The sequence below is a fragment of the Cydia fagiglandana genome, chromosome 26 (assembly GCF_963556715.1).
Source record: "Cydia fagiglandana chromosome 26, ilCydFagi1.1, whole genome shotgun sequence".
NCBI classification, from domain to species: domain Eukaryota; kingdom Metazoa; phylum Arthropoda; class Insecta; order Lepidoptera; family Tortricidae; genus Cydia; species Cydia fagiglandana.
Window position 1 is genome coordinate 4,270,182 of NC_085957.1, and position 12,310 is coordinate 4,282,491.

Genomic DNA, 12,310 nt, shown 5'->3' on the forward strand with positions numbered 1-12,310 from the left:
GTCATATTCTGATCTCTTTAAAGGTTTAGGTTGTCTACCGGGTAAATATCACATTGTTGTTGACAAATCGGTTCCCCCGGTCGTATGCGCTAATAGGAAGATACCTCTAGGGTTAAGAGACAGGTTATCGGACGAATTAAAAAAAATGGAGGAATTAGGAGTAATTAAGAAAGTATCACATCCTACAAAATGGGTTCATCCGTTAGTACTTGTTGCAAAAAAGAATAACGGTATTCGCGTATGCCTCGACCCGCGCGCGTTAAATGTGGCGGTACGTCGCGCGCACTACCAGCTGCCCTCGCTGACCGAGCTGGCCACGCGCTTGCGCGGAGCCACCTACTTCTCGGTGCTGGACGCTAATTCGGGTTTCTGGGTTGTGCAGCTGGACGAGGAAAGCGCTGACCTTTGCACATTTGCGACTCCATTTGGGAGGTATCAGTTCCTTCGGTTGCCTTTCGGCATTAGTTGTGCTTCGGAGGTTTTCCATGCCAAAATGCGGCAACTTCTTGAGGATCTTGAAGGCGTAGACAATTTCATAGACGACATTATTGTATGGGGTAAAACTCGACAGGAACATGATGAAAGATTGCATGCATTGTTAAACCGAGCGAGAGAGATAAATCTCAAATTTAACAAAGATAAGTGTAAAATAGCTGTTCAGCAAGTCACTTATTTGGGGCACATTTTTGACGCTGACGGTATGAGGCCAGATAGTGAGAAAATTAGGGCAATAAGTCAAATGCCGCCGCCATGCGATAGGAAGAGTTTAGAGCGATTTCTTGGAGCCGTGAATTATTTGTCCAAGTTCATACCTAATTATTCTCAACGAGCGACACCTTTAACTAACTTACTTAAAAAAGAGAATAACTGGCAGTGGGGGCCCGCGGAAAAGGGTGCGTTTGATGAGTTAAGAGAGTGTGTTTGTGGAGCCGGCGTACTGGCGCTGTACGACGTGACGGCACCGGTGACGCTTTCGGTGGACGCGTCACGTGACGCCCTGGGCGCCGTCATCCTGCAGGGCGGGCGGCCCGTGGAGTTCGCCTCGCGCACGCTCACGGACGCGCAGCGACGGTACGCGCAGGTCGAAAAGGAATTGCTCGCGATTGTTTTTGCTTGTGAACGATTCCATCAGTATATATTTGGCAGAGAGAAAGTAACCGTTGAATCAGACCACAAACCTTTAGAGAGCATTTTCAAAAAACCTCTCATGTCTGTCCCAGCACGCTTACAACGCATGATGCTGCGTCTACAGCATTACGATTTAGTTGTAACTTATAAGCCTGGAAAGTATATGTATATACCGGACACATTGTCTCGGGCGCCTTTGCCAGATCTGTATAGTGAGGGAGTACATAAAAATAATGTGTATCAGATACAACTAATAATTGATAACATACCTATTTCGAATGCGAAACTATCGTTAATTAAAAAAGAATCTCAACGGGACTCCGAATTTGTAAAGCTAGCTGAGTATATTAATATGGGTTGGCCCGACCATAAGTCGCAAGTGGCGCCTGAACTGAAGGTGTACTGGTCTTTTAGGGAAGAATTATTTATGGTCAACGGAGTGATTTTTAAAGATATGTCTGTGTTGATACCGCGAGTCTTGCGATCAACAATGTTAAATATAGTACACGAGGGTCATATGGGCATAGATCGATGCAAGCGGCGCGCGAGACAAGTGATGTACTGGCCTAACATGTCACGTGATATCGAGCTCATGGTGAGACGATGTGCCACCTGCCAGGAGTGCTCAAACGCCCCGCCTAAGGAGCCGCTATTACCCATTGCTATCCCTAAACTTCCGTGGGAAAAAGTTGGTGCAGATATTTTCGAAATAAGAAAAAAATATTTCCTAGTTTTGGTGGATTATTATTCCAACTATGTTGAAGTGTGCAGTTTACCAAATATTTCCTCCAACATTGTGATAACTAATATAAAGGAAATATTTGCACGTCACGGAATACCCGACACTTTGATTACAGATAATGGGACCCAATTTAGTAGTCGCGATTTTAAAGAATTTACCAAAAAATGGGATTTTAATCACGTAACATCATCGCCAAATTATGCCCAGGCTAATGGAAAGAGTGAACGCGCAGTTCAAACGGTAAAGTTAATGCTCAAAAAATCAATTTTAAGTGATAGCGATTTTTATTTAGCACTTCTAAACTACCGAAATACGCCCCGCGACGGTTTGAGCTCCCCTGCGCAGCTTTTGATGAGTCGCAGATTAAGATGTAAACTACCAGTTCACCCAGAATTATTAAAGCCGCAACCTGTTGACTCATCTGAACACAACACAATGTTACTTAATCAGCATAAGGCCAAAGTACGATACGACGTACATTGTAAGGAATTACCTCCACTTGACATAGGAGATGACGTAGTATGTGTAGAAGGAAAAGCTAGGACTCGCGCCACTGTTGTGGGTAAAGCCGCGACTCCTAGATCGTATATAGTTCAAAATAAGATGGGAGGTAAATTCCGACGCAATCGTCGTCATTTGATAAAATGTATGGTCAGTGACGAGCCGGTGTCCCCGAAGTCCGAGCCGCCGCAGCCATCAGCTGACTGCGGGGAGGAGTTCAAGGACGCCTGCGAAGATATCGGTCAATCGGAAACATGCGAAAACCCGTCTTATGATAACGCCCATAAGGCAGATAATCAACAAACACATGCTTCCGATGGACCGACAGTCATAATGACGCGTAGGAAGGCGAAATTATTCGCCGAAAATCAGTCTAAGAAGTAAAATATGTTAAACAGAATTCAATTAAAAATACTCGTTACGTATATAGCCTACGCATAGGTATTTGTTATTAAAATAGCCAACTATATAACTTAATTATCAAATTAATTTATACTAAGTCGGAATAACCGAAGTAATTAGATCTTATTTAGTTCACCGTAAGGTTTAAAATCACCTGTCTAATTTTAACATCATAGTAAAATTATGATATCACGGTTTCATTTTGAACCTTAGTCTCTTATCTTCTCTTATTTAAGGTGTTTGGTGCATTATAGACATTATAGTTATACAACCGTGAGTTTATATCACACATAGAAATAAGTTTCATTATGCTTTGAATTAATTGGCTAGTATTATACTTACTTGTAATAAGTTAAAGATAAACAGTTACTTCAGAAAAACCAATAGGTCGTTTAGACGTAGGTGTAAAAAATATATCGGTCATACTTATAACTAAAATATATATAGGTATATATAGTGTAAAGTTTCCTGATAAATATTGCAAAAAAAAAAAACGGGAATAGACTAAGTACTTAATGTATACATTGATAAGATTGTAGAATGTAATGTGTGGTGTGACAGATACTTTGTTACAAAACAACAAATTGTTTAGTTTTTTAAGAAATTCCTTTTGGGGGAGATGTTGTAGGTATCTGTAAGTTTAGGGTTCTACCCTCTTATGTTTTAATAAATCAGTTGTTGTCAAGGACTCGTGGTGTTTCATTGAATAGTACAACTACGATGTTGCCACTTTTTAATTTCTACAATTTCTTGTTGGTCTATAAGCGGGTGTGCGAATAAAAAACAACAGCTAAGTAAAGTGGTATCCAGACGGGACTGATCAAATCGGTTGATTTTATCAGAAATGAAATTGGCGTCAATCTCTAATTTTAGATTTATGGTGATATTAGAGCCCTCTACATTGAAAAAATCCAGAAACTGGCCTCACAAATTGGTATTCTTGCATCTGCACTTCATTTTATCGGTAATATCGGTCATTATCGGCGGTTGAATTCGGCGAGCCAAATTGGTATTTGCATCCGCACTTCGATCCTGATTCGATCGGGCAATTGAATCAGATTGGCGAAAAATTTACTAATCTGGATACGCCTTAAGGGACTTCGAAATGATTTCGAAAAATATGTATGAAAACTTCTTGCTCAAGTTTCTTTTTGTATTATTTTACGTCTTCAATTATACAAATACAGTATATTATAGCGTCGCCTAGTACCCATAGTACAACTTTTGCTTAGTTTGGGGCTAGGTTGACCTGTGTAAAGGCCAGTACACAATGGGCCAGCGTGGGCCAGTCTGGGGGACGCATTTATGCGTTAGAGGGAGCAAGTGATATTGCTATCTCATTCTACCGCATGGCAGCGTCCCTTGGCCTGGCCGGCGCTGGCCCATTGTGTACAGGGGCCTTTAGATGTTCCCTAATATTTATTTATTTAATATGTTTTTGATAAAAAGCCGTAACAGACTACCGCACCATACCGCGACTTTAGTGCGGTGCGGCGCACGTACCGATAGTCGTAAGGTGGTCGCCGTACGTGCGTTAAAAGCCCCCTCCAGACTATGCGCGTGAATCGCGGGCGAAGCCGCGAACGCGAGTGTGGAGTCCAGAACGCAGACCTGCGAAATCGACTCCACACTCGCGTTCGCGGCTTCGCCCGCGATTCACGCGCATAGTCTGGAGGGGGCTAAAGGCTTGGCCACACACAGAGCGCGACGCAGCGCCGCGTCCGCGCCGCGTCCACGCCGCGCGACCGCGGCACATGCTAACAGGTTACCGACGTCAAACAGACTGCGTCCCGCCGGTATCACGCCCCGCTTCTGTCGCGCCCCGCGCCGCGCGGCCCCTTGCGTCCGCGCGGCGCGTGCGCAGCGCTGCGCCGAGCGAACGCGGCGGCCCGCCGCGTCCCGCAAGGTCACATCAGTAGGATCGGACGTTAGGCAGCGAGCGGTGCGCCGCGTTCCCGCGCGGCCGCGCCGCGTTCACGCGCGCCTTGAGGGCGTGTTGAGAGCGTGAGGCCGGCGCGATCGGCGCGCGCCCTGTTTGACCAGGCATCGCGTCGGCATCACGCGGCGCGGACGCGGCGCTGCGTCGCGCTCTGTGTGTGGCCAAGCCTTAAGGATGTAGCTATAATTTGGAGCGTGAAAGAGATATTTTAACCGCACCATCAAGGTCGTGGCGCGGTGCGGTAGTCTGTTACGGCTTTAATGCCGGCTACATACGTAACGATAAATCGTTGCGATAAAACTGTGCAGTCCGATTGTCCGATTGTCGATTATCGTAACGATTTGTCATACACACGGTTCGATTTATCTGCACAGTCGGACTGCACAGTTTTATCGCAACGATTTATCGTTACGTATGTAGCCGGCATAAGACTTACCGTCCTCTTCAGACGCTTGCATTTATGTACAAGATTTGAAGCGCGCCGTTTAGCTTCAGCCATTTTTTGTAATAGAGTTGAAGTGGAATTACGGTTCTGCAAACGATTTCGTAATATTCGACAAGATTTACATCTTGGGTACTGTTGATTTCTTTCGTAAGTATCATCACCAATAATCACACCTTTACAAAATCTGAAAATTGATGTAATTATATATTAGATAAATTCGTTTTTATCTTTTATTATTCTCCTGTACCATTGTTTATGTATAAATAGTGCTTTAATCTACAGGTACCTACATAATAAGGGTTCTTAAAATACACATAAAAGTCGAGTTTTAATAGGATAGGTTCAAGAATTAAGACCTATTTAATGTACCGTTACATACAATATTTTTAATGACAAAAATGTTAAATAAAATCAAAGTTATTAGGCTTACGAGTTATCCTTTTATTTTAAATACAACTGTTACATTATGGTATATATATTCATAAGACGACTGCAAACAGTTGTATTATCGCCTACACCCATAGTACAAGCTTTGGGGCTAGGTTCCTCGTATTCGAAATGAAAAGTAGAGTGTTTAACTCGGGTGAATGGCATCATTTTAGCCTCGGACTATACTCTCACTGCGTTCATCCCTTGGTTAACAATCTACCAAAACTTACTTATTGTCGTCAATCTGAGTACCAACGCACAAAGGCCATCTTTCAACCGATTTTAAGTAATCGTAGGTGTTGTCATATGAATTAATTTTCTCCTTTAGTGGCAATTGTTCATTATTGGGAAAAATTACCTGCAATTAAATAGCAATTATGTTTCGTTACAAATTCAAATCATGCCAACCGAATTTTATTGTTACATTAATAAACACTTACAGTGACAGTTAGATCATCGTTTAAACGTATATGATGTTTAATCTTCTGAGTTTTTGGATCCATTCGCATAAATTCCAGCCCATTAGGATTTTCTGCATGTAGCCAAAAAGGCGGCAACAACGAAAATGCCCGAAACTTACTTTTAAAATTCTCTATTGGATTAATTGTTACATTAGTATCCTGATATTGACTAAACAATGGTTCCGCAAAGTCCTGTTGTATCATTTCATAATCCATTAAATTATTAGAATCATTTTGATCTTCTGATAATTCCTGTTGCTCGGCATTGATTTGTTGTTGCTGCTCGTCCTTAGGTTGATTGGGGTATGGTTCGAAAGATTCCTCTATGTGAATAGTATTGGCTTGGAGTTCATGTTCGGGAATGGGAATAAACTGATGCTCAATCGTGGGCACAGCTTCTTCCTTAAGCGTTTTTCTTTGTGTAGGAATATATTTGAGCTCTCCTTTAATAGTTAACTTTTCGTACATATTTATATTTTCTTCTTTAAAATGAAGATGGCAAATATAATCATTTGCTTTTAATGCAATTCCTAACGACTTTTTCCAACTTTCTAACCGTGCCGGAGTCTGAGAATTAATAGAAAAATGAAGAATTGTTGAAGTGAAATTGTGAATTTTATAAGAAAAATATAAAAATCACAATATAATATTTTATTAAATAACTAGCGACCGGCTTCGCACTATAGTTCGTTTTTTTTAGCATTAGAAATTAGGTAAACAATCTTGATGTGTCTTTTAATTGAAAAACACATTTTAAAAATAAGTTACGGCAAATATGTAACAATTATGAATCTAATACGATCATTTATATTCTTCTGCTTTCATCAGTAATAGTTTTTGAATTTTAAAAAGCGTTTTTCAATTAAAAGACATGTCAAAATCGCTTACCTTCTTGCAAGTTCTTTCTAATGCTAAAAAAAACGAACTATAGTCAACAAATTATATACGTAAACCTTCCTCAAAAATCACTCTATTGATAGGTGAAAACCGCATGAAAATCGAACTGAAACCGTCCAGTAGTTTGTTTATCGCAAAGATACATTCAAACCCACGAACAGACAGTCGCGGCGGAGGACTTTGTTTTATAAGGTGTAGTGAAAATTACATACTTACCGTTGGTTGGAAAAAAGATACGGATTTCGTAACATTTTTCTGTTTTTTCCTCTTACGCCCACTTTGGCAACTGTTTACGATGCAAACTTTTCCCATTTTTACTATAGAAAATATATCCTATAGCGGTGGATTTGCCCCAAAGCCCCACATTCACACTCCTACCTTGTAGGCCGCCTCGTAGTCGATAATACGATAATACGAGCCGTCCTACCGTTTAGCCGTTTGTAGGACGGCTCGTAGTCCGCAACCCCCATACACAATACTACCCAACGAGGCGGACTACGAGGCGGCCTACAAGGTAGGAGTGTGAATGTGGGGCTTAAGGCCTGGTAAGCCCAGGCCCGAGGTGGCTAGATAACAGAGGTGGCAGTCTATATGATGCGTACTGAGACAGGGGCGGCTAGTTTTACTGCACAAGGAAATCCTAAATTAAATAAATCACTTTATGAAAATTTTTAATAAAATTTCAAAAAACTGACAGCGCACTTCACTCAGTCAATAAGGTCTAAATTCATGTTAGTTCCCGGTGCTACCTACTAGCGCCACCGGAGAGATTTCGAACTATTCTTTATACTGACAGCTGGACACTTTTACAACCGTCTTATCATAAAAGATAGCTCTCCTTTACTTCTACACTCCATAAGCGAGAAGTTCGTCAACTTAGCTAAGAACTATCATGGCGTGTTATGCAAACAGTCGCTTTTTTGCTTGCAAACGGAAGATTCCCGGTTCGATCCCCAGTCATTGTATGCTGGAACATAACTTTTTTTTATTTTTGTTACACCTAAATTTCGTATTGTTTTTTTATTTTTATTTAATTTTTCTTATATCATAAATCGATTATTAAGTAAGTATGGGCTACTCGTATTCTTTTATTTTTACAAAGATAATTAGAAATTATACTCTTCCTAATCTCTCTGATTTTTACAATCAGGACATCCTCACTGCAATAAAAACCGGGCAAGTGCGAGTCGGACTCGCGCACGAAGGGTTCCGTGCCATAATGCAAAAAAAAAAAAAAACAAAAAAAAGCAAAAAAAAACGGTCACCCATCCAAGTACTGACCACTCCCGACGTTGCTTAACTTTGGTCAAAAATCACGTTTGTTGTATGGGAGCCCCATTCAAATCTTTATTTTATTCTGTTTTTAGTATTTGTTGTTATAGCGGCAACAGAAATACATCATCTGTGAAAATTTCAACTGTCTAGCTATTACGGTTCGTGAGATACAGCCTGGTGACAGACGGACGGACGGACGGACGGACGGACGGACAGCGAAGTCTTAGTAATAGGGTCCCGTTTTACCCTTTGGGTACGGAACCCTAAAAAGAAGTGTATAATATTTCCTGTGGTTAAAAATAATGGATTTTGTTTATGAATGAAAAACACAATTATTACTATAGTTTGTTTTTTTTAGCATTAGAAATAAGGTAAACAATCTTGACGTGTCTTTTAATTGAAAAACACATTTTAAAAATAAGTTACGGCAAATATGTAACAATTATACATCTAATACGATCATTTATATTCTTCTGCTTTCATAAGTAATTGTTTCTGAACGCAACCTTAATTGACCGAATGTTTCTATTACTTTATCCATTCACCGGTTCACTCACTCTCTTCTTTTCTCAACCCATACCAAGATAACTACGCTCTGTGTAAATTTAATTTGTTTTAATGAAAATACATACTTTTCATTTATAAAAAGTGTTTTTACTTCATACCACAACAGTAATCGTTTTTGATTTTTAAAAAACCTGATAACACTGAGTATGTGGGGAAAGCGCTGCTGGCCTAGCGGAAAGTAATTTGGAGGTCGCGGGTTCTAACCCCGGCTCGTACCAATGATTTTTCGAACTTTTGTACGAAATAGCATTTGATACCTACCTATTTATACACCGATACCTATTTTTCGGTGAAAGAAAACAATGTGAGGAAACCGGACTAATCCAAATAAGTTTACTCTCTGGGTTGGAAGGTCAGGGCAGTCGCTTTCGTAAAAACTAGTGCGCATGCCAATTCTGGGATTAGTTGCCAAGCGGAGATTGAATATCTGGGAGACCGACCAAAGCTTACAAAACATAAAAACTCAAAAATGCGCGATTTCTCATAGATCTAGCTAAGAGATCAAACCCCTTATAGCAAATTTCATCGAAATCGTTAGAGCCGTTTCTGATACCATCCAAATATATAAATAAATAATTATATATCGATAATTGCTCGTTTAAAGGTAAGATAACACAAAGGAGAAACAAAAAGAAATTACCTACTCGCACCAGTCTTGAACCCCAATCCTTTTGCACGTATTTCCACGAACATACCGTTACGCCATTGCAACATACTTACGTTGTGTGAAATTGTCTACTACAAGGATCACGGTAACACTGTTTGCATGTGTGAGTAATAGTAGGAAAAAGCGTGACAGCAACACTCCGTCGAATTAAAAAGGTGGTTTTTGCACAATGAAGTATTCAATGTTTATTTTAATAGTTCAATATTTACTTAAAGAGTGCGCGAAACATACTTTTAAGTATACAAATACCAAGACCATTTCACAAAAAAATAAAATCTGAAATTTTGCAAAAGTGGTGCCATCTAGCGAGAGTTAAGTTTTGAGTAACCTAGGCGAACCACCTTAAATTTGATCCACTTCCCGGTTTCCGAATGAGCTGAAATTTTGCATACATACGTAAGTCGGGTGACAATGCAATATTATGGTGGCTTTTGCATGCATCGGATGACAATGCAATATTATGGTACCATAGAGCTGATCTGATGATGGAGACAGGAGGTGGCCATAAGAACTCTGCGATGAAACAACGCAACCTAATTGTGTTAGGGGTTTTTAGAATTGTCTCGATGAGTATAAGTTGTCAGCAAACGTCGGACTATAGGGGGCAGTTTGAGGGCAAGGTAAGGTTTACAAAAAAATCTTAACTTACGAGTATTATAATGTACCTAGTATTTGTAACATAGTTAATTAAATTAGTTACCCGTTATCATTTATTCATCTTTAATGTGTAAATACTCTTTGAAGTGATGACTGATAGCCCACTGAAGTGGCCACTTAAAAAACAAATAAATAGTTGACATGCGCCATTATGACTGTTGTTCATACTTATATTTGGAATTTCACATTATAAATACTAGGTACCAAATACTAAGTACAAATACTCGAAAGTGAATTGATTGATTTGCGAACCTTACCTATCATTCTGACATGCCACGAAAATGCCCGCTGGAGTCCGACGTATGGTTGTCAGTCGTAATTTTATTGTGACGTCACATGCTACTTCTATATATCAATCTCCGTACAGTTGTACTGCATAATTATTTTCACGGAAACGTACAGTCAAGTGTAAAAATATGGGTGCATATAACTTGCTCAAAAATATGTCCCATTGTTCTTAATTCACTGACATAAGAGCTATGGGACATATTTTTGAATACGATGTGTGCGGATATTTTTACACTTGACTGTGCGAACGTGTCTTACTATTTCAGTCAGTCTCGGTACAAAAGTACTGACGTTAACTGAAGTAGCATGACAAACACAAACGAATCCGATGGAAAACAATTATGCACTAAAGTGTCAATCTATGGAACTTGCTAACTATGTAATGGCTGCTCTACACGATGGGCCAGCGCCGGCTATTCCAAGGGACGCAGCCATGCGGTAGAATGAGATAGCAATATCACATGCTCCCCCTAACGCATAAATGCGTCCCTTGGAGTGGCCGGCGCTGGCCCATCGTGTAGGGGAGCCATAAGCATACCGCCATATTAAATGATCTCTGAATGATGAATTTACTAGTGACTTTTGTTTACATAGTTAGCAAGTTCAGTCAGCAGCAGAAGTTGCTAAGCGGGCGAGGTGTTCAAAATGATCCTGACACGCTTTATTCTCTTAACAATAAAGTCGCGTCAAGATCATTTTGAACACCTGGACCGCTTAGCAACTTCTGCTGCTGACTGTTTCATAGAATGACACTTTACATCTGTATTTCAATATGTTTTCCCTCAAATTTCAGATATACACTCTCAACCCGGACAACCCTGCCGACTGCGCGTCTAAATTCAAGTCCAACACCCTTATTGGTCTAATCATCCTCCTAGGCATCTTAGGAGGGGGTTATACTCAATACATAGACAACAGAGCGAGGCATAGAGGCAAGGAGGATCTCAGTGTTGCCAGCAGTTGTTTATTTGGGTAGTAAATATAGTCTATAAAGCCATTTCCGTCAGTAGAATAAACAGCAAATTTAAAAATGTAGGCGCGAAGGTTTATCGTCCCATAAAAAAATTTAATTTTGTACCTTTTTCTACTGACAAATTGTTTGACAGACTATAACTAATTATTCTGCTGGGCACTCTGGGTAGGGCGCGGGCTATTCACAGTACATCGACCATAGAGCGAGGCATAGAGGCAAGAATCCGAGTGTTGCCAGCAATTTGTCAAAATTCAAGTAATACAGTCAGCAGCAGATATACCTGAGCGGGCAAGGTGTCCAAGAAAACATATACACTTCAATCGTCACAAAAATAAGGACATCTAAGTTGTCATTTTAGCGTAGGCTTTCAGTTCGTCACATATATCTTAACTTCTGAGGTTTTCTTTAACACATACACCCTTATTTAATCACAATAGTTAGGGAGGCGAGGTAGCTAAATGGCGTAATTCAACGGCGCCGTCGAGACCTATCAAAATCGAAAAATAATATAATTTCGAAAAGAAAAGCTCGTATGGCAAAAACCATTTTAGCGGTGGGTTTGGCGTGTACGGTTTTTCAAAAATGTTAAAAAAAACAGTTACTTGGGCATTCTCTAGCGCGTCAGATATTCATACTACGTATGCCCCGAGTGCCTCTGATAACAACGGTATACTAATCTGCCGGTTTGCGTGGTGGGGGTAGGCATATAAAGTAGTCAAAAATGCAAAAAAAAAAAATTTACTCGGGCGAGTCAGATTTTCGGTAGGGGTGTTAAGTAGGCCCCAAGGAAGCTTCCTTTAAAAAAACTGACGATTTCGGCGTGACGATAAGTTACGATGAATTTTTGAAAATGCAAAAAAATAAAGTTTTTTTGAAATACTCGAGCGCGTCAGATTTTCATAGGGGAGGTTTATCTCGGTATCCTGAAAGCATATTTTT

At 40.3% G+C, this 12,310-nt stretch overlaps 2 protein-coding genes across 3 annotated transcripts in view; one reads left to right on the forward strand and one right to left on the reverse strand.

The window, feature by feature from the left end:
• The window catches only part of LOC134677487 (4-hydroxybenzoate polyprenyltransferase, mitochondrial), a 30,078-nt gene extending 18,681 nt beyond the window's left edge, over positions 1-11,397 (forward strand). Inside the window, exon 7 of the mRNA XM_063535968.1 lies at positions 11,192-11,397. Coding sequence (XP_063392038.1) covers positions 11,192-11,374 — 183 coding nt within the window. The 3' untranslated portion in view covers positions 11,375-11,397. The remainder of the gene's footprint in view (positions 1-11,191) is intronic.
• On the reverse strand, positions 4,922-7,000 carry LOC134677442 (uncharacterized). 2 transcript variants are annotated; one of them, XM_063535911.1, is made up of 3 exons: positions 6,027-7,000; positions 5,817-5,944; positions 4,931-5,341 (listed from the first exon to the last, which is right to left on the reverse strand). In XM_063535911.1, exons 1-3 carry the CDS (start codon positions 6,513-6,515, stop codon positions 5,041-5,043), a joined length of 918 nt encoding a protein of 305 aa, XP_063391981.1. In that variant the 5' UTR covers positions 6,516-7,000; the 3' UTR covers positions 4,931-5,040. The 2 variants fall into 2 exon arrangements, with proteins under 2 accessions (XP_063391982.1, XP_063391981.1); XM_063535912.1 differs by having other exon boundaries at positions 4,922-5,944.
• Positions 11,398-12,310: the final 913 nt, after the last annotated feature.

Excerpts from the sequence above, each read along its gene's own strand:
- LOC134677442 (XM_063535911.1), bottom strand. The coding sequence starts at position 6,515 with ATGTACGAAAAGTTAACTATTAAAGGAGAGCTCAAATATATTCCTACA. Across the intron at positions 5,945-6,026 it reads ACGATGATCTAACTGTCACT|GTAATTTTTCCCAATAATGA; the intron begins GTAAGTGTTTAT and ends ATTTAATTGCAG. Across the intron at positions 5,342-5,816 it reads ACTCAGATTGACGACAATAA|ATTTTGTAAAGGTGTGATTA; the intron begins GTAAGTTTTGGT and ends ATCAATTTTCAG.